Here is a 21126-nt window from a genome sequence, read left to right on the forward strand (position 1 = left end):
AAAATATATACTTTGCCATGAGTGAATTTGTTTTTAGTTTTATTTTCTATTTTTGGTCCCTGAAATATATTTTTTTTTAAAAAAAAAACAAAAACAGAAAAAGAGAAGTACACAAGGCAATAAACAAACTACATTGTATTTCATAGTTATTTCTTAAAATAATATTTTTATTAGGTTTCTATAAATTGAAGATATAAAAATTAATATTATCTATTCCAATAAACAAAACAGTTGATTTGTATTAGGTCTTATTAAACATATGAATGGTTTTATATTTATAAGTACCTTACTTGTTAATAAGATCTTCCATGCTATTTGGCAGTTCTTCACTTCTGAGAGAGCATAAACAATGCTCCCTAGAAGTTTCAAACCTGTCAAGAGCAATGTTTTTCAGGGCTGCATTTTCTTCGAGGCTGCTAGTCATTATTGTTTTTTTTTTGATTATCTGCAAGACTACCCATGATGGTATAGCAGAATGATTTTCACTGTACTTGAAGAATGAGTAGTGAACTAGCTCTCGAGTGATTTTGTCCACTGTCCTATACATTATTTCGGCTTTGGTGAGGTCGCTTCCAGTAAAATGTGCGGCCAACACTTCCTTGAAGCATGTAGCCAACTAATTCCAACCGTCTGGCTTTCTATGGGGTGAAGAGTGTTTGATATCACGGTCACCAGTTGCAGGCAATAACAGCATTGCATTCCGAGCATTGTCTCTAGTCAACAGAGCTAGTTCTGTTTTACAATTTTTGGTCAAAGGTTCGAGCCTATCTTCCAAGAAAGCAACTTTAGCTCCTAGTGAAGCATAATAATCTTCTAAGTATGCCAGACGTTCAAGTATTTATGTAATTTCTTGTGTTGACATAGTGAAAAAATAAAGTTAGAAAATAAAATGAAAGGGACGAAGTTGGTTAAAAAAAATTTTGAAGACAATTAACACACTTGTAATTTTCACTACCAATGTGCTAATATAATAAAAAATATTCTCATCTTTTGAGCATTTTTCGCGATCTTACACCCCTACTTCTTTTAATATACAAACATAAATCAAAATGAATATCCAAGATTTACTTAACTATGATTCTAAAACCAGAACAAGTGCTCATATGCTTGATGATCCGTTTATAAATAATACTAATGCATCCGTAAAAGAGTCTTTTAATCCCAATAAGAACTTCACGGTGGAGGAGGATTTACAGCTCTGCAGTTCTTACATGTTCATTTCCACGGGTGTTATTCATGGCAATTAACAAAAGAGGGACACTTTTTGGTCCAAAATCTCTGACCATTACAGGGGCTTCCTTCCCGAGCATGTTGGAGACCGCAACACTCGTGTCCTGACCAACCGTTGGTATAACATGGACAGAGCGGCTACCGAGTTTTTCGGAATCATGTCCCAACTTCGAGCAGCAAACCAGAGTGGGACAAATGAAGAACTCTTTGTAAGACATCTTTATTTTTTATTTCATGATAATTAAACTATATATTAGGAGCTCAAGGCCAAGGCGATGTACAAGGCTGAAGTGAAGTTGAACTTCACTGCACACCATTGTTACCGTTATCTTTCCGAGTTTCCCAAGTGGGAAGAGACAGCAGAAAGGTTGCTCAAAAAGCAGAAGAGCAAGGGGAAGGGTGGTGTGAAGACATCTATACCTGTTGCTGTAGAGGGTCAGCAACAAGACGATGATGGCACGTCTGACATATCTGGCACTAGGCCTGCTGGGAGAAAGCAGATGAAAGCAAGATAGTCGGGCGTAAGAAGATTCAAGGAGATGATGGAGGAGATGCATGCGATAAAGTTGAGCAATGCATTGGAGCTCAAGGAAAGGACTGTCCGCATCCTCGAGTCCATCGAAGACCAAGCTGCAGAACAGATGCGTGCAGCACAGGCACGTCAGCTTCTGGACGAAGAAGAAATGGCGTCCTTCAAAAGACGCCGTCTTCTGGAGGAAGAAGAGATAGCGTCGGCTAAAATCCGCCGACAAATAAATGAAGAGGAACTGGCCTCGGCCAAAACACGTCGGGAGATGGATGAAGCCAACACAAGGCTCATCAAAATAAATGCGATGATTGCTGAAAGAAAGCTTTTGTCTTTTGATGTCAGTAGCATCTCGGACCCTGCCGCCCGCAAGAAGTTCTTGGACTTACAGCCGCAGGTTATGGAAGATAATACTGACAGCAAATAAATAAAAAAAAATACAACTAATATATACACACATTTGTTTTATTCAATTTGCTGACGCTTGTCGCCTTTTCTCTTCCACAAGCTCTCAATCAAATCCTGTCTCAATTAAAAGTGCTGGTCTCGGTTTCGGATTTCTAGATGTCTCTGAAGGTACCTAGCAAAGCTCCCCTCAGGAAATGGGCACTCTCCAAAACCAGAAGCCACAGGTGCCAAAGTTGAGACAGGATCGATATCAATACACTGTCTTTCGTCTGCTATCCTTTGACCATCATCTGCATGACCCATTTCCATGCTCTTTCTCTTCTCCTCAACAATCATATTGTGCAATATAATGCACGCTGTCATGAAGTGTGTCTCTATCCCACATCCTGGATGGTCCAGAGACTATGGCAAAACGTGCCTGGAGGACACGAAAAGCGCGCTCAACATCTTTTCTTACTCCCTCCTGTGCCTTCGCGAAATTCTTGAAAAATAGAAGTGATTAGTTAAAAGAATTGAAAGATCGTGATATATACTAAGGTACCTTTTCTTTCGGTGTCCTAGGATCGTTAAGACTCTTGACGAAGGCACCGTATGTAGGGTATATCCCATCTGTTAGGTAGTACCCCATGTTGTACTTGTTGCCATTTACGGAGTAGTTGACAGCTGGGGCTTTCTCAATTGCGAGATTCCTAAATAAATGGGATCTGTCTAAGGCATTTATGCCATTCAGACATCCAGGCAAGCCAAAGAACGCATGCTAGATCCACAAGTCGTATGAGGCAGCGGCTTCCAGCACAATTGTTGGTGTCTTCTCCTTTCCGACAAACTGCCCATGCCAAGCAGTTGGGCAGTTTTTCCACTCCCAGTGCATGCAGTCAAGGGAGCCCAACATTCCAGGAAATCCTCTGGTTTTCCCTTCCTGCAAAAGTCTCTCAATATCTTCTCCGGTGGGTGCTCTCAGATACTCATCACCAAAGACAGCAATGACGGAAGAGCAGAAACGCTTTACACATTCCAAAGCAGTCGACTCTGCCATCCTGAAAGACTCGTCGAGGAAATAGGCTGGTGGTCCATATACAAGCATACGGATTGCTACAGATACCTTCTGTAGAGAAGAGAAACCAAGTACACGAACACCATTGAATTTTTGCTCAAAGTAGCTGTCGTGCCCTTTTACACCCTCTAGAACACGCATGAACAAGGCTTTGTTCATTCTGAATCGTCTGGGAAATTTTTCTTCGGTGTAAGTAGATTCAGGATCGAAGTAATCCTCACACAACTGCACATGACCACGTTGTCTGTTGCGATTAATAACGGCGCGTGCCTTCTTTGGAGCCTTCTCTTTGCAGTCCAGGTCCGGGTAGTAATGCTTTGCCATAACAACAAGCTCCTCCGAGCCACATTCATCGTTTATAAGATTGCGTTCGTCATCTTTCAGCGATGTAAGAAGTAGTTCAAAGTTCATTTTTGCAAGATATTATATGAGAATAAAAGCTTAAATAAACAGTGAAAATATGGTAAAAATTGAAGCAGTCATAATTGTTTAGAATCTGTATTAAGAAACTGCTGGAGTGGCCTTCATATTCTTCATACTAAATCGCCTTATTGGGACTAGCGCGGGAAATCCTAATTTGGATATTTAGTATTTGGGTTTAGATATACTGCTGGAGATGCTCTAAGCAAAACGATTTATTTGTAGATCTCGATAGTACTTGTCAAGAGCCGATATAATCTCTAGTAAAATATTGTTTTATATTAATATACAATATGAATAATATTATCATATATATTTAAATAAATAAAAGACTTACCATGACAATGGCAATAGCAGGCGACGGAAGTTCTTGATCCATGGCGTGTTTGGGATAGAAACGCTCATCTATAATAAAGAATATATTCAGTTAGATAAAGATTAAAACAAAATATAATAAATGAAAAGAAATATAAAATATTACTGGGTTGATGGCTGTATTTAACTATAGAGAGTATTTTTGGCGATATGACCTATGATAAAGAAAGAGAAAAACTTAGAATAATTTTATGGGATGACAGCATGAAGTATATTTACTAACCTTGGCTAATCCGGGTGGCCATTCTGAAGAGAATGCATCAGAATAAAATAAAATGCGAGGGTCTATGACAATAAAAACAATTACTACTTTTTAGCTGTATATATAGTATTTTAAAGAGATTCTCTTACCAGAAAAACCGAGGGATATAAAAGTGCAAGGGAGACAGAGCAAGTGTGTGCTTGTCTACGGCAGTGGAATAAATTAATTCTTTTGTTGTTTGTAAAGAAGTATTTTATTTTGCTAAAAAAAATGTATCCGTCTTACCAGAAACACGCGTCAATATAATAAAAGTTGGAAAGAGAGAGAAAAGAGAGAATACAAGAGAAAATGAAATAAAAGCGAAAACAAAAGTAAAAACAGAGAGAAAAAAAAAAGAATAAAAAAGACAAAAGGACAAATAGTAATCTTACACGGACTTCATTTCCAGGATGGGGCCCTACCTAATTTATTGTGGCTACTTGTCCAGGCCAAATGTCTTTTCTCCAATCCTTCAGAGCAAAACGAAGTGTCCTGAAATTCTTAATTCATTTAAAAATTTAAAGCCTTCTTTTCTATTGTATACTCATCTCATAAAAACTATTAGTCACTTGTATTGAAAAAAAAATTACTTTTCTTGAAGACAGCAAAAATACTACTCTGCTCATTGTAGATTAGCAATTAAAAATTATGATGTTATTAAGTACCTTTTAGGAATCACTTCAATATGAATCCTATCAATAAAAATATTTGTTTTTCTCAATGGAAAGAAGCATTTCTGTCCAAGAACATTTCTCTTTAACAGTTAAAGGTTACAATATCGTGGCAATAGTAATTGCAAAGATGCAGAAGTTTGTAGCTGCAACTGGAAAGAGTAAACCAACTCGAGTGTACTTGAAATGTGCCATAAGGGAAGGGCACAACATTTCCTGTTAGGATATCACGTCTTGAAGTAGCACGTTAGATAATTATTTTATTATTCTCTATATATCAGTTAATTCATTAAAGGTAGTATGAAACTTCAAGTATAGCATTACATATTTAAGAGGATAATTTTACACTTATCCAAAGCTATTGTCCTGCCTTGTATTAAAGTATCTTTATTATGATAAGAATGAATCCTTAGGGACCAGATATAACTATTTGATGCCGAACAGCAACTTAAAATTTGAGGTCCAGTAAAATCAAAACATTCTTTGCCACCAGAAAATGGTGTTTCCTAATATTAGCAACTGAGATACATTACTTTATTTTCACTAGTTATTCTCTAACTTTTAATAAAATTATTTTTAGAATATTGAAAGAAGTGGTTCTTTAACATTACAGTGAGGGGATAAATACATAGAATGGCATATACAACCTTAATTATTAGACTTCTTGGCTTTTTTTTTCACAGATTCTTTGATATATTTGGTGAGATTATTTTTATAATTTTGTGTGAAAGTAAGATTCAAATGTGTAAATGATTTATTTAAAGTTGACGAATAATTCATGAAGATACAGTAGGGTCAGTTTTATATTCTCTTTGTCTAAAGTTGGACTCTTAATAATCTAAGAAGAAATTCAATTTGTTTCAACCTGAAGTTAAAATACTTTGTCTTTACAAGTTTGAAATGGAAAGAGCTGAAAAAGGATGCCTGAATTCCGAAGGGATAGACGTGACTGTCATGGGAACAATGCATGGCATAATGAGAGGGGGTGGGAAGAAGAGAATAGGATTAAACGGTTGCACACTTTACACACACACACACACACACACACATACATTGATATATATATAAATCACACACACACACATCAAAGTACAAATAAATCAACTATTATTTTTCTCTGCTTCTTTCTTTTCTTTTCCTTTACTCTTTCTTATTAATAATTACACACCAGAATAATACTTTTAATAAGAATGTCGCCAGCTTCGAGTGACTCATCGCCCACATTCAATCCAACTCTTCAACGTTCACGCATGACAAAATCAAAAGCAACTTCCTCAACTACTGCAATCCAACCACTAGAGATCACAACAACTGCTGTAGTGATGAGTGATGCCATGCGTAAGAATACAGATACATGTCCTGCAGATCTTCTACCTTTACCAGGTACCGAAGAATGTACAAAAAAAGACGAGGGCGATCGTCATAGAGAAGGGTACGGCTGGAAACAGCCTGTGCATCACCACACACATCATCACTCCATAAAGTCACCCAATACTCACACTGGAGAACGTCTCAAGACAAGAAGCCATCCTATCGTCAACCTCCCAACCTCTCCAAATATATCCCCTTTAAATTGTAGTAGAGTTGTCACACCTCTTACAAGTAATACCGAACCTGTGTTCAGTGTACTTCCTCCGCCTGCACTAAAAACAACTTCTGATGCCATGACAGCACTTCAGGATGCAGCCAAAGGTTAGAAATATAGTTATGCAAAAAAAAAACATAGACACACAACAGCAACCACAGCAACAATATTTGGGGGGTTTTTTTTGTTTTGTTTTGTTTTTCTGTTTTCACTCAATTACCAAGGTTTGTTTTAGCTACGAAAAAGAAAAAGATTACCATTCCGTTTACGAACACATCCAATAGTCTGGCCGAGCTATTTGAATCTTCATTTTTCTCAGCTGTCTTGTTGGTCCAATGGTCCAATGTGGTCGGGCCCAAAACCGAAAAGGTTTGGTCAGCCGAGGAAATGGACGAAAGACTAGAAAAGACGATCGGACGGCAGATATTAAATGGAGAGATGGGCAGAAACTTGAATCAAGATGAAGTCGAGGCTAAGTGGGTTGTTCTTCATCGACAGGCCATTGTCTGTACTGGGTTTTTGTACAATGATCAAATAGTTGGATCATTGTGTGGGCTTGTTTTGGTGGTTCCGACAAGATATCTACGTAACTTCTCCCAATATTTTGGTGTATTACAAGAGCGGGTGCCTATTGAACTTGTAAAACCGCTAGTTCAGTTAAGAAAGGCTTATAAACGACACCCTGGAATGGTAGGCAGACATATGCTTAAATATTATAATACCAAATAGATTTTAGCTCACCAACACATCATACCGGTAGACTTGGGCAACAGCATTAGACTATTTCACATGGCGTCGGCTGATTCCATTTGTACGGTCTATTATGAACCTTGAATCAGTTTCTTTACCGACAGAATGCATAAAGGTAAATTTTTAGTAAAAATGACAACTTGGTAAATAAGTTATGCTTAAATACATAGTATGGTATAGATTAGCCACACAATACTTAATAACGAGTCTCGTCAAATGCTCGATTCCCCATTTATTGCAAAGTAAATAAAGGTATTTATATATTGGATGGTAATTAACTAACACATGATATTTTATTAGAGTCATTACTTCACATCTGCAAACAGGCGGATCAACAGTGCTGATAGGAAACACTCTGACTACAATGAACATGGTAAATAATAGGCCAATATGCATTAATATAATGACATGAATTTACTGATAATCATATCAATTCATGATATTATATATACCCACGTACATCAGGTCATAAATACTCTTGCTCTATTCTTGTCATCCGAGGAAAGAAGCCGATCAAGTCATGCTCGTAAAAACCATCCTTATATGGCAGATCTGTATCTTCAAGGTCTATTGATAGAGGTACTCATTTTTAAATATATATATATACATCTTTAAACTCTTAATCCACCAGAACAAAAACAAAGAAAATGGAAGAAAGAAATAGATCTTGTATCTGAAACTATAACTTCAAAGGACATGGAAGATACCAATACAAAATTAGAAACCAAAGTCCTTCAATCATCCCTGCCAACCACTCTCGTAGACATGACCCGCCTAGTTGTAAAGCAGACTCCAATGTTTCCCTCGTACAATCAACATCAGAATCAATACTTGGCTTATATAAACTCCAAGCTTGATGAGGAATTATGTATATTTGCTTCCGGCCAAACCCGCTCAAGTGCTCCCAGTGCAGATTCAGGTTGGAAGTAAGGTCTATATAAATGTATATATATATATATATATATATATATATATAACAATAAGTTGTAAAGATAACGATAACAAAAAAAAACAAAGATCTATCGGCGCTTAACTTTTTGTATTCCTTTGTCATCTTATAGGCGACACAATATATTTAATCGTACAGAAGCAATAGCACCTTTAGTGCAGACATTGCTTGACGAGACACGGAAGGTACCTACTCGAATGCGAGAGGCATATATCCAACAATGGCGCCACCTGCTTATTCGGAAAGCATTAGCGCTTATAAAATGGGTAGAAGAAGAAGCGTAAGTATATATATATGACAGATATTCTGTAAAAAGGCGTGTGTATATTGAATTACTTATTTTGATTATTTATATTCTTAAAGGCGTTGTTTTCCTTTGGCCCAGTCAAATTCTGGTGGATCAAGCGATGCACCGGTGACTAAGGATATTGTAACTCATTTAATGGATGCTTTAGAATTAAACAACTGGACGGATTTCTCTATCATATTAACGCAAGCCGAGAAATTGAAGAAAGGAATGGTCATGTTCTTGAGTACTTATTCAAAACGACTCTAGCTACTTTTACAAGTCTCTTTTTATATATATATAAATATATATGTACATACTTTTCTCTCATATATCTATATATTCATGGTCTATTCTTTAAAGAAACCAATTGGTAAAGAGGGAACTTTGAAATGATTCTTTTTTCTTTTCTACTTTGATTTTGGTCTAGGTTGTCTTTCATAATCCTTCAACATTAAAAACTAATAATACTTTTGAACCCTTTTTTTTGTCAAAGAGAAAATATATATTGTCTTACTTGGTTTAATATTAATAAGATCTATTAGATAATCATAGATATACATATATGGAAATACATACATATTAAAAAGAGAGAGAGAGAGGGTGGAAAATCTGGACAAAGATAACAGCAGAAAAAAAAAGATGGCCGATTGATATAATATGTGCCTGAATAAGTAAAAACCTTAGATAACTTATGGTGTAACCTGTGTAGGTGTGACAGAAGCAGCCAAGAGAGGTGCTCTGAGGTAAAAGTTTACTCCAAGTGCAGTAATCATCAAGACACAAAGAACTACAGGCCCGTAGATGTCATCATATCTCAGGCTGGTATTTCCTGTTCTCATCTGCCATGCTCTTAACTGGAATCTAACAAGAGCATATCTAAAGAAATAAACAAAAATAAAGCCATCGAAAATTAAAATTTTCATTTTCATTTTCATTTTCATTTTCATTTTCATTTACAATGCCAGCCATAGTGTTACTTACATAGACATAAAAGAAGAGATAATGATAAAGAAAGCTCCGATGATACGAGAGACCGAATCTCCGTAGTTTAAGAGATTGAGCGACACTGTGAGAAGCAAGGCACAGAACTGCAACCATGAAATGAATGTGCGCTCGTTTGCAAAGAATGCTTTTGGGTCAATCTTCTTCAGAGGTGCGCGTCGTTGAACAGCAATAGGTAAGATCCCTACAGGTTGGCCGCTCTTGTCTCGACTCGAAGTTTGTTTCTTGTCAAAGTTTGGTAGACTGCCGCTCCAGAATCTTGTAAACGCATCCCGTTTATCCTTTGGTGCCTCGGATAGGTTATAGAATGCATGCTCAGGTTGATCATTTGTTAATTGAATGGAAACATGAGGTGCTGATCTGGACACTGTAAGCGGAAGAACTTGTTGATAATTGACGTCCACTATAGAGCGCCGGTGACGACCATTAAAGAGTGGCTTGAAGCTCATAGAACGCGATAGCCCAACGTCGGCAACAGGTGTTTTGCGAATATCGATATTGAGTTCGCTCAGCCACCATGGCACTACAGGTACTCTGTCCTTGAATAGTTGTGATGCACCGTGGAGATATTTAGAGAAACGAGGGACTTCGTGTACAAGATGACTAGTGACCAGCTCAGTTAGCCAAGCAGGGGTTTCCTGTCCAAGATGACTTTGAATCTTTGTCTCAAGAATAGCATATGGGAATCTAAGAATGTCAGAATCTTTCACATTGCGAAAGGGATATTGGATGCCAACATCACCACGTCTCCACATATCTCCTTCAGGCTGCTGTCTCCGGACTCCATCCAAACCATCTTCCCGTACAAATGTCATGTTATTATCCAGACTAACTCGAACTCTCTGATCACCTGGAAGCTGAAAAGCAGTTCGGTTATAGAATACCCGACACATTGGTTGTAGTTGACGGTTCCGTAAAGAATCCTGGACTCCCTTTGCCACAAAGTGATTTTCTTCAATTTTGGCTTCATCCATCTTTCCCTTTAAGCGCAAGTCCGAAGCATATGTGTCGGCTGTGTAACTTCCTGTCATATACGCATCGATGTATTTCTCATCAAGTCTGAATCGATCCTTAACAGAATGGCCATTAAGCCAGGGCGCATGGTGTGTTTTGCGCTCCACATACACACTATTATTGTCTTTATCTGTGCTATCTCCATACCAGCGAAATCGGATAGCCTCAGCGCCCTCGATCCGTTCCAGTCGTTCAGAATACAAATCAAATGATGCGTTGTCAAAATATACACTCGAGATGGCCGCATCTCCGTCTTCGTAGGTCTTTTTTTGATTGAATACATGTACAGGAAGATGCATCATAATAATTGACTTGACTTCTGTAATATAATCCGGATGGATCCAGTACTTTGCCGTCTCGCGCTCAAAGGCTGTTTGATCTCCTCCTTGACTATAAGCATTTGTGGCCCGAGGCTGGCCTCGAAGACGACAGAGATCGTGGATATTAGATATTCGAACAATAAGGGCATCAAATCTTTGCTGGTCAAGTGGCCAAGTCTCGAGCATTTGGCCGTAGAATCTGGAACGAAGATCCAATTTGGTCCAACGATCATGTTTCTTTACAATCTTTTCGAATCCAGTATAATTGAGCTGATGGAATTTTGATAAATCATTGACGGCAAATAAGATCTCTGCTAACTCGTCAGCCGCAAGTTCATAGGACTGGGTATTGATCTTTTCAGACTTCATTAGTTCCTGGATCGTGCATTCACTTTGTTCTATACGTTTTTGGATGCCCTCCAATTTTTCATTAACAAAGTTAAAAACTTTGATGAGCTCGCGCTGGAGAAATTCTACAAATTCACGTTCATCACGTTCACGCCATCCTTGCTCGAGTTGACGGCGTTTGAGTTCAACTTTTAGTTCATTGTATTGCAAGTAAGAATAGCGCCATGGTTCATGGATTTTTGCTGCGAGTTCTACACCAAATTTCATCGGTCGTTATTTGGTAATATATGAAGTTTTTCTTCTTTTAAAAGAAATGTAGTATATGTCTGTGTCGTCTTGTCAAACTTGTTGCCGTTACTGCTTTTTTTATATATATAAAAAAGAAAGCAAAATAAAATAAATAAAGAGGCAGAGAGAAGGCTCTGATTGTAAGAGTACGTCAGTGAGATCCCTGTGGTATGTATGCAGTCTGTGAATTTGACAGAATATCAATAAATTATATTTATTTAATTCTTTAGTAATGGATAAGAGGAGAAGATACTTACATTTCAAAGGTATTATATCGATACAAGGTAAGAAATAGAAGCAAGTATTCTTCTTCTTCTTTGTTGTCTTTTTTTTTGTTTTCTCTTGGGTTACTTATATCGTTGGTAATATTACTTTTTTTTTTCTGTTAAGGCGGTTGATATAACACAAAAGAAGAAGAGTAAAGAGATGATAAGAGATATCGAATTGAAAGAACTTGCATATACGCATTTTCAAAATATAATAGCGAAGAACTAACTCACCAAATGTTTCCAATAGAACCAAACTTCCGAGGATTAAATTTTACAAGTGTGAATATATATATATATATCTATGTACGTGTGTATGTATTTGGTCTTTCCATTCTCTCTGATCTAACTGGTTCAACTACTGTTGTTACTATTGTGATTAATATTATTATTCTACGTAAAAGTTAGAGGTCACTTGGCGTTATAGACATCGCAAATAGACAAAATAATATGCTTATGGTGATCTTAATAGATAATGTTGCTGTTTGTTCTGCAAGTAAACAATAGTCTTGTTATTTTTAACTAATACTTATATCTATAGTTACGTTTTGTATTGTATTGTAGTAGGCCAAGTTCATATCATAAACATAAAGTAGTATACATTATGTATATATAAGGCTATAAACAAGATAATATAATATAATATAGCCCTAGGTAAAACACTTGGTCCTGAATAGAATGTGTTAAACTACGAATAACACCCGATTTTCCGAACCTCTCGTTAATCCACTTACACTCTCTATTTTAAAAACAATAGTTACTCTTATAGAAATAAAAGCGTTTCTTTGTAACCCAAGTGAAAATCATAAATATCCTTCTGTTGTGCTCAACATACGCAAAGCATCCAGTACTTTACGTTGTATTATTTTATATAAATAAACGCACACGCGTATATAAAAGAACGGCAATGGAGAATGAACTAAAGGAAAATAATAATAATAATAATAATAATAATAGTAGTAGTAAGAAGTGGTAAAAAATAGGATTTCTCCCGACAAAAGGTGTTAGGAGAAAGGGGGGAGGAGGGGGGGATTAATGGCAACGAAATGACTCCATAACTTGATCCAGTTGTTCCTCAATCGACACCTCCTCTGTGTTGGTTCGTTTTGAAGCCATGATTTGAACCAGGTTATTCAATGTCATCTCCGGAGCATAGTAGATATCAGTAGTCGAATTGTCTTGTCTAGCAATTGTGGATACGTGTTCAGCATGTGAATCCTGTTTATAAGGTTGAGAAACTGGGTATCTTTGATTTGTAATCGTTCTATCAACCGACGCTGCCCGCCTCCGTGAGGATCTTCGAGGGAGAGGTGGTGGCAATGAAGACGACGACGACGACGTAGACGCAGATCCATGATATGTAGAATGAACTGGTTCAGGCTCTGATGGACTATCGATAGGCTGTAATCCCATCAACGCCAGTACACGTTCCTCGACTTCTTCCTCTGTTTCTTCGTCTTCTTCCTCGACATATTCATAACTTTCTCCTTTTCCTGCTTCCATAGGATTCTTCGGCGCATAAAAACTCTTGCGATTGCCATGCTTTTGAACAATACCCCAAACAACTGATCCGTCACTCATTTCACGCAATTCAAGGCCCTCAAGTGGAGGTTTGGATACATTAGCAGTAGGAGCGTCACTTGCAGCACCAGTAGCAGTAGCAGCACCAGTAGCAGTAGCAGATGGTTTAGATACATATCTTTTTGTAGACGGCTGACGTGTAATAACGGTGGCTTGACCATACTCGCCCTCACTTATATCACTCCCAGCCATAGAAATGGGTTTCGACTGAGATGCCCCTGGAAGGTTCAGTTTGGGAAGTGGTGGGACAGGTGAGTCTCTAAGGATCTTCATAAAATTTGCCGAATCGGGTGGAACATAGATGATCGTCCGTCGGATTACTTTTGCTCTTTCTGAACTAGTTTCTTTTCCATCTCGGTCTTGCTTCATATTCACAATCTTGGTGATTTTACGTGATACTGTCGCTTTTGACAGTAGATTCGACAAAAGCCGGGACCCCTTGGGTTCATGCAGGGGAGCTTTCTTCTCTGGTCCAAGTCCAAGTCCAAGATTTCCTTGCTTATACTCATCCAACACAGGCGCCCCATGTTTTGTAGCAACACTATGCTGAACGACAGCCATAGCAGCGCGTGACATTGTGCTTTTGTCCCCAGGCTTTAAAAGTCTGCCATCATTACCGTGCATATTTTCTTCCTTTGTATCTCCCAAAGGACTACTGTGTCGATCAGCGCGGCGTAGGTTACCCGTGCTTCCCCAACTTCTCATCAATCCACGAATAGATGTTGTGGATTGAGATCTGCTACGAGTAGCCTGTCTTAAACTTCCAAACAAACCAAGTGAACGAGTTGGTTTGGGTTCCTTCGGAAGAGTTTCTGAAGCTGGTTCTTGACTACCTTGCTTTAGAGGTGAAGATATTGACATCGTTACAGATACTTGAGGAGGCGGCGCATTCATGTCAAGAAGCTCGCGGAAGCGCGTATTTCCAGATACACCTTTGCTATTGAGTAGTCGACGCAAACGAGGTATTTTTTGATCTTGGGTATGGTCTGCGAGCAGGGCGTTTTGGGAAGCTTGGTAAATATGGTCAGATACTTCTAGTTTTTCATCCATTGTAGATGTACCCAAGAGAGGGGAAGTATTGCACATTTCAGTCGGTGGAGGAGTGCTCTTATATTCAGGATTCTCCTTTGGAATTATGAGGTGAACCTGCGTAAGAGATGTAGGGGGTTGTGATTTATCTGGAGAAGTCACTATACAAAGATTAAAAGGATTAGTCTACAAAATAAAGCGTAAAACAACAAAGAAGAACATTCATTTTCCTTAGCCTAAACTAACCTGGGGTCTCATGCATATCCTCGTCTTTCACTGTGGCCTCCTCTTTGCCCTTAATTTTTTCATTATCATCAATTATCTCAAGCTCTTCATTATCAGCAGACTCTTCGATAACCTCGAGTGTATGGCTTTCATTATTGAACTCTCTGATAAGTTCAATTTCCTCCATATAATCAGATTCGTCAGTACCATCGTATTCCTCATAGGCGTTAATGTCATCCATAATCATCATTTTCTCAGTGGCAGGTTTTCGTGGAATAATATTTAACTCTTCTGGTTCTTCCACATCTTCTACTTCTTCTGGTTCGTCTAAGCTGTCTTTAGGGCCTGTAGGCACAATTATTTCTTCTTTATTTATTATTGCCGGCTCTTTGGAACCCGATTTAATGTTCTCAAGTTCTTCCTCAAATTCGAGTTTTTTATTGTCTTTCAGCTCAACACTATTCATATTATTTCTTTCGGTCTTTGGGACTTCTGTAGGCACAGGGGACACCTTCTTTAGACGTATTTTTTGTTGGGCCATAAGCTTGATAAATTCCATTTCGTCTTCTTCGGTCATAACAATATGACTCTGGCGTGGTTGCATAACTGAGAGTCGGTTTTCGTTGAGTTGTTGAGCAAAAGCAGATAGATCAAAGCGGCTCATAACCCTTGTGACACGTTCTATTCTCTGTTCCTCGTCTACCATCTCCTCTTCTGTTAAGGGTCCAAAATGTTCAAAGAAGAAATCACTTGATATCATCTCTGCGGGATCCATTTTGATTTCAGGAATCATTGGTGCGGCGGGTAGAATAGGAGGGCCTTCCATGTACGGATCCTCGGCAAGCATAGACTGTAATTAACAAGGATGTAGAGTTTGTTTGTTGTTTTTTTTTTTTGAAAAATAATAATAATAATAAATGAATAAATGATATTCTTGACGGATTAAAGAGTCTATATATTTATGCTAACTTATGTATAAGCACATACCTCAACCCGAACCTTGGGCTTTCTAGGCTTTCTGGAAGCCATAGGTGTTCTTCGAAGACTATCGCTACGAGGTGGGACATGACCGTATGTCTTGTTTGATAATAATAATGATATTTAATATAGAGGCAAGGAAAAACAATAATAGTAAAGTGATTTTAAAGTCGTACAGCTTTATTGCATATACATAAATTCACATTACTTACAACATCTCTAGGTATATATAAAGGATCTATGTCATCAGAAGTCCAGAATGTGGTGTCTAGTCCGAGATGAGTATTTTGATGAACATGTTGCAAGTCGTCATGTGCCGATGCTGGCTCTATTTCTGTAGCATTTTTTGTATGACTCGGAATTAAACGATCTTTAAGCATGATGCTTTATAGATCGATCAAGAACAGTCAATTGGAATATAGTTCAAGGTAATGAATAAATAAAGAAATAATAATAATAAAAAAATGGGAAGAGAGAGAAAGTAGAATTCAATGAAAAAGAAAGGAAAGTTTGACGCGAGCAAGTTGCTTATATGGGACATCTGGTTTAATGTCATCGTTACACCAAATTAGCGCTCAATAATGTCTCTTTGCACCCACAAAGACAAGAGTGGGCTGTTGTTCGACTGTAGTTTGTCGTACTTGCTGATCTAGAGCATTGTCTAATGTAACCACTACGCCAACAGCAAGCAACTCGACCGGAACCTCTTTTTCTGTGCCTTGCTGCTTTGCTATCACCTTTAGACGAGGGAGTCTGACCTTTCCTGCTACGAGAGGATAACACGTGTATTGATACGAGGCCCGCGACAGTGGCAAAACACGACCTTTTAACTGCTTATAGCCCGAGAACACAAACGCATCGCTCAACTCTATCGATGCCGTGTACTCAGCAAGGTTAATTGTGGGGTTGTGAATCGTGTAGGTTAGCGTGAACGGCTCTCCCATATAAAGCTCGGAAGGAATATCTATATAGATTTTTGGTTAGAAAGATATAAAAATAAAAGCCCTCTATTATTGTAAATATTAATTGATTTGTATTTACCAGCAATCACCACAAGGCTAAGTTGCTGGAATTCAAGAGCTGGAGCTTTGAGCACTGTCTTGGAATAAGCGCCCTCTTGACCATGCCTGTGAATATCCAGAAATATTAGAAATAAGAATATGTGCATATATATATATATATATGTCATTTCATTGTAATAATTTAATTATTACAATTCAATGATCTTCACGTTGTCATAATTTCTAACCTCTTCCATTGTACCACGATATTCCCGACAGGCACAGAAGGCATAGCTTCTGTCAGATCCATGGTTGACAATCTAAAAAGATAGTTTGCATTGTATACATGGCTAGTTTTCCACACTATAATGTTTGTCAGTCCACAGATTGCTTTAATGTCCTATATTAATCTTGCCTTGGTTTTTGAAATTGTCCATTTTAGATAAAAGCTTGAGAAAAGTGTAAGGATGTTCAAACGCCTAAATAATATAATTTAATACATGTTATCAATCACACATACAAACGAATTACCTCTTGTTCTAGTCTAACGCTCTCGATATCTAAATTCCATGTAGAGCAGCACTGAATTGCAGCAACCATGAGCCATTTTTCTGTTCTCTTCAGGTCAAATGGCACCGTCTTTCCTTGGTCCTCTCCTTGGGCACACAACTCGAATGTAGTCTCAAATGGACTGACAAATGGAATTGTAACTGATTCACTTTTTTCGACCTTTGGAACATGTGCCTTGCCACTGGCACTTGATAACACATATTCTGCCTGTCACAGATGGCACGTTAATTGAAATGAACACTGTCACATTCCAATTATATGCTCGTACCTTCAAGTTTACCAACCGTGGGCCTACACTACCGGTTCCGTGAATATAAACAACAGTCGACACTGACTGTCCAGGCTCAATAACCCCAATCACAAATGTACGAGCAGATTCTAAAGATTTATCGCCTGCTTCTTTAAACCAAGCATAATCCCCGGCTAATTATTATGATTATATTAAATTTAATTAGTTGTATGCAATATATTTCTGGCTTATCAAGTAAAGACTAACTAATTTATTTACCTTGTCCCTCCGCATTTTTAATCTCCATGCACAGTGTCACATCAATGCGCTCTGTTTCTTCACTAGTCACTGTCACACACATCTCAAAATCTTCGTCCAATAATGCAGGCGAAAATTGATGGATGGACAATTGAATCCGAGGCGGCCTTTGTGTAATCCTGATTCACGATTTTTTAATAAAGTTACATACCAGCTATAATACTTACTTTATAGCACTAAGCTCACCACGACCACTGATGAATCTGAATTTTGGACGACCACTGGGATCTGTAACAGCATAATAAAAGATATACATAAATTACCTGATGATATTAACCAATAATATGTATGTATACCTCCTGAAGGTTCAAGCCATTTTCTTCGAGTCACTGTCTGATCATCCGATAATTTATCAAAGGAATAGCTCAAGGCAACATTCCATTGAGGTGAGATTAGATCGAGACAGACACCAACAATCTAAAAATATATACATGATAAGTTGGTACTCAAGTACTATTCTACATTTTACTATAACTTCTTCAAGTTTTACCTTTATACCATCACAGTCTTTGGATATAATTTGCCCTTGGAATACGCGAGTTTGGTGTTCAGTCACTCTTAGATCAACTTTCTTGGTAAACCAATCCACATAATCCCCAGTTGTTGCCTTGGTCATGTCTTTGCTAAAATCAATAAGATCTAATTTCTTCATTTCCTCATCTAAGCCTGCATCCTCGAGATAACAGTTGTATTGTGGTTCACTGAACAAGACACGCATAGCATTGAATCTGAAAGGTAGGACTGGTGAATTTTTATCTGTCGAAAGACTGATTTGGTAAAGCTCGGGGGTATCTACAAAACTCGTTTGATTAAGGAACTGAACAGAGCATTTTAAGAATGAATTGATTTGGTCCATGGCAATGGTAAGTGGTGCGTGTTTGATAGTATTCGATGCTTCATTGTGATATAAGACATCAAAAAGCTCTCTTTGGATATCAGCGCGCTTCTGTTTAGCCATCGGAAGTTCTTCTGCCATTAGTTCTATCAGACACTCGACTGCGCGTTCCCAAGAACCGAGTTCCTTTGCACAGCGCAGTGACCATCTCAGAATAGAAGTAAGAACCATATGCCAGTTCTCTTTGCGATATGTTTTTCCAATCCGTTCAAAGAACTTGAGTGCCATCTCAAATTTTCCTGTCTCATAATAAGTTCCGGCAATTTCGGCAGCGAGATAAAGCGTCATACGACCATTGCGATATTTTTTAAATTGCTCGTAACTCTTGGTGAGTAACTCAATTGTCAGACTCGAATGATCCACCTGGCGTTCTTTACTCAATAGAACCTCCAGTTGGCTGGGTGCCACAGATTCCTTATTTGCTGCTGCTGCTTTTGCTGCCTCGGACCGTTCGATATCCAAAAATCGTCTTCGTCGTTCCGCACAACACATTGCTGCCAAGTGGTAATAAAAGCCTGGGTGCTGAATAATCGCACCCGGATTACAGCCAACAACCTGGGAATTAGAGCTCAGATTATTATTTGATCCACCTAAAAGTGGACTTCCGGGTACATTAGCGGTTCCATTGTTTGTCAAGTAAGCAGTTGGAAGAGGAATCTTAAATCCTGCTTGAATAGCAGAATCAATTACATCCGCAAAGATTCGATACCTTATAATTAAGCTAGGTTAATTATTTTCTTTTTTTTTATGTGCAAATCTTAATTGCTTACTGCTTAGAGAGCCATTCCCAGTATTCGAACGACTGTTCCCCCATACCCCATGCACTGGAATACGTTTGGAACAAATGGAGATGACCATTCAATTGTGAAAAAGCAGCAGTGTGATCGTTTAAAAATAAGTGGAATCTACATATCTGCGTAAAATTCAATTACACACAGCTTTAATAGATCAAGCAGTAAAATGCTTTATTTTATTTCCTTTTCATTATTATTATTATTATTACCTTAATATTGATACAATCTGCCAATGCACGGGCTTCAGTCCAACGCTTCCCGCGTGCAGGAAGACTTACCAAGCCTTGTGTGACGGATGAGGTTGGAGCAAGAACATCCCCCAACAATCCATAAGCTACAACACATGTCCTTCATACATTTTCACTCATAAGCTATATGTACTTTTCATTTCTTTTCCTTACTTCCTTATTCAAAGCTAGAAAATTACTTACTTTAAAGCTGCTTCAATGTCTTGTTTAAGCTCTTGGAAAAAAGCAATCTTCAAATCATAGCGTAATTGCCATCCTTGAGAAGACAATGGTTGAGGCTCATTAGATGTTAAGTCTGCCATAGAAGGACGAGCAGAAGAAGCAGGTGAGGGCAGTTTAGATTTCTTCTTGCGTAACTTCTTAATGACATTGCTGTAGTACTGAAGAGCAGATTCATAAAGACATCGATAAAGGCTAAATATATCTGTTGTTTTCAGTGACCACATTGAACTACCAATGGTTCTCTATTCATTTTACCATACGCTCCATCTCTTGATTACTTACGTGTTTACAAACTCCTGTAAATCATGATGACTACCAGGTGCAACAGTGAAGAAAGAATTTTTTGCATCCAAACCAGATTGCTTCCTGATTAAATTCAAACGTTCTTCCACACTCGGATCTTCTGTTTAAACAATAGAGAGTTTACTTCTCTATCTTTTTTTTAAAAGTATTTATTGCTCTTACCAGTATGGCGGTTTTTGAGAAGGATTACAGCGGAAAACTTGATACCCTTATCTTGAAAGTACTTTCTGCATACATACGAGTGTATTTATATGCACACACTCTTTTGTTTATCCACAGGATAATAGTATCATTACCTCTTATCATTGATTTCCTGGGCAAGTGCAACATCATTTTCGCGCTCTGTAGGATCCATCATTACATGTGCCCCAAGTGGCCCTGTTTCTCTAACGGGCTTGGACCCCTGGCCAGGCTCACTTGACCAGTCCCACAACTCGTAAAATCCAACTATTACACTCGGTGTTTCGAGGTACTTCGTTATCCACAAAGGACTCATAATTCCATCTGGGTAAAGTGGTGACTGGGGTGTAAGGGGTGACAGTGGAGAGTGTACAGAAGACGACGGTGTAGGCAAAGTATAATCCTTTTTATTGACCACAAAGCGTAAATATAAGTACAAAGGAAATAAATAATCTATACCTTGCTGATCGAAAGAACTCTAAATGGAGGAATTCCTTGGGCTCCATTCGCAGAATTCTGATGAAGATATCGAGTAGCTTCGTAGAGTGTGAAGTCGTGTTTGTTGTGGAGAAGGGAATGGAGCGTGCTAGCTAGGCTGGATCGTAAGTTCAATGCATTATTTCCCGGGGTTTGTCGGCCTGATGATGGTCGAGTTTGGGGAGAGCTTGAAATAACGGCGACTGACTCTTCAGAGTCTTTTTGGGTTGGTATTTTTTCATTCTCTGTAGAGGTCTGATCAGCCGATAGGCCATAAACAGCCAGTACAGGTACTGGATGAAGCAGATATTCAGCTGGGTATGTGTTCATTACACGGTTA

At 38.2% G+C, this 21126-nt stretch overlaps 7 protein-coding genes across 7 annotated transcripts; 2 read left to right on the plus strand and 5 right to left on the minus strand.

Moving 5' to 3' along the window:
* Nucleotides 1-286: 286 nt before the first annotated feature.
* On the minus strand, nucleotides 287-708 carry PHYBLDRAFT_153175 (hypothetical protein; the record flags this gene model as incomplete). Its single annotated transcript, XM_018433086.1, has 2 exons — nucleotides 287-598; nucleotides 667-708. 2 exons carry the CDS (start codon nucleotides 706-708, stop codon nucleotides 287-289), a joined length of 354 nt encoding a protein of 117 aa, XP_018283740.1.
* Nucleotides 709-1772: 1064 nt separating this feature from the next.
* PHYBLDRAFT_153177 (hypothetical protein) lies at nucleotides 1773-2183 on the plus strand (the record flags this gene model as incomplete). Its single annotated transcript, XM_018433087.1, has 1 exon — nucleotides 1773-2183. The coding sequence occupies one exon, from the start codon at nucleotides 1773-1775 to the stop codon at nucleotides 2181-2183; it is 411 nt and encodes a 136-aa protein (XP_018283741.1).
* A 104-nt stretch (nucleotides 2184-2287) lies between these two features.
* Nucleotides 2288-2792, minus strand: PHYBLDRAFT_175875 (hypothetical protein; the record flags this gene model as incomplete). Its single annotated transcript, XM_018437597.1, has 3 exons — nucleotides 2288-2566; nucleotides 2622-2645; nucleotides 2706-2792. 3 exons carry the CDS (start codon nucleotides 2790-2792, stop codon nucleotides 2288-2290), a joined length of 390 nt encoding a protein of 129 aa, XP_018283742.1.
* Nucleotides 2793-5977: 3185 nt separating this feature from the next.
* PHYBLDRAFT_189506 (hypothetical protein) lies at nucleotides 5978-8828 on the plus strand. The gene is made up of 9 exons (XM_018439671.1): nucleotides 5978-6617; nucleotides 6746-7200; nucleotides 7271-7375; nucleotides 7441-7502; nucleotides 7561-7633; nucleotides 7726-7825; nucleotides 7892-8186; nucleotides 8322-8489; nucleotides 8573-8828. The coding sequence occupies exons 1-9, from the start codon at nucleotides 6116-6118 to the stop codon at nucleotides 8763-8765; spliced, it is 1953 nt and encodes a 650-aa protein (XP_018283743.1). The 5' UTR covers nucleotides 5978-6115; the 3' UTR covers nucleotides 8766-8828.
* Nucleotides 8829-9238: 410 nt separating this feature from the next.
* On the minus strand, nucleotides 9239-11449 carry PHYBLDRAFT_97210 (hypothetical protein; the record flags this gene model as incomplete). The annotated part of the gene is made up of 2 exons (XM_018444012.1): nucleotides 9239-9374; nucleotides 9480-11449. Coding segments are annotated over 2 exons (2106 nt in total), but the record flags the coding sequence as incomplete, so codon positions are not given.
* A 1108-nt stretch (nucleotides 11450-12557) lies between these two features.
* Nucleotides 12558-16034, minus strand: PHYBLDRAFT_184079 (hypothetical protein). Its single transcript, XM_018438877.1, has 4 exons — nucleotides 15762-16034; nucleotides 15559-15648; nucleotides 14593-15421; nucleotides 12558-14507 (listed from the first exon to the last, which is right to left on the minus strand). The coding sequence occupies exons 1-4, from the start codon at nucleotides 15927-15929 to the stop codon at nucleotides 12769-12771; spliced, it is 2826 nt and encodes a 941-aa protein (XP_018283745.1). The 5' UTR covers nucleotides 15930-16034; the 3' UTR covers nucleotides 12558-12768.
* Nucleotides 16035-16075: 41 nt separating this feature from the next.
* Nucleotides 16076-21116, minus strand: PHYBLDRAFT_184080 (hypothetical protein; the record flags this gene model as incomplete). The annotated part of the gene is made up of 17 exons (XM_018438878.1): nucleotides 16076-16513; nucleotides 16591-16676; nucleotides 16799-16913; nucleotides 16966-17029; nucleotides 17082-17327; nucleotides 17389-17543; nucleotides 17629-17786; nucleotides 17835-17895; nucleotides 17964-18084; nucleotides 18158-19271; nucleotides 19333-19475; nucleotides 19566-19704; nucleotides 19788-20018; nucleotides 20109-20229; nucleotides 20292-20356; nucleotides 20426-20712; nucleotides 20769-21116. 17 exons carry the CDS (start codon nucleotides 21114-21116, stop codon nucleotides 16125-16127), a joined length of 3843 nt encoding a protein of 1280 aa, XP_018283746.1. The 3' UTR covers nucleotides 16076-16124.
* Nucleotides 21117-21126: the final 10 nt, after the last annotated feature.

Source organism: Phycomyces blakesleeanus (genome assembly GCF_001638985.1).
Source record: "Phycomyces blakesleeanus NRRL 1555(-) unplaced genomic scaffold PHYBLscaffold_42, whole genome shotgun sequence".
Taxonomy (NCBI): Eukaryota; Fungi; Mucoromycota; class Mucoromycetes; order Mucorales; family Phycomycetaceae; genus Phycomyces; species Phycomyces blakesleeanus.

Bases quoted from the DNA above. Each gene is read 5' to 3' on its own strand.
- PHYBLDRAFT_189506 (XM_018439671.1), top strand. From the start codon at position 6,116: ATGTCGCCAGCTTCGAGTGACTCATCGCCCACATTCAATCCAACTCTT. The intron at 6,618-6,745 runs GTTAGAAATATA...GGTTTGTTTTAG, and splicing joins ACTTCAGGATGCAGCCAAAG to CTACGAAAAAGAAAAAGATT. The intron at 7,826-7,891 runs GTCTATTGATAG...TTAATCCACCAG, and splicing joins GGCAGATCTGTATCTTCAAG to AACAAAAACAAAGAAAATGG.
- PHYBLDRAFT_184079 (XM_018438877.1), bottom strand. From the start codon at position 15,929: ATGCTTAAAGATCGTTTAATTCCGAGTCATACAAAAAATGCTACAGAA. The intron at 15,649-15,761 runs GTAAGTAATGTG...TTATCAAACAAG, and splicing joins TATATATACCTAGAGATGTT to ACATACGGTCATGTCCCACC. The intron at 15,422-15,558 runs GTATGTGCTTAT...TGTTAATTACAG, and splicing joins AGCCCAAGGTTCGGGTTGAG to TCTATGCTTGCCGAGGATCC.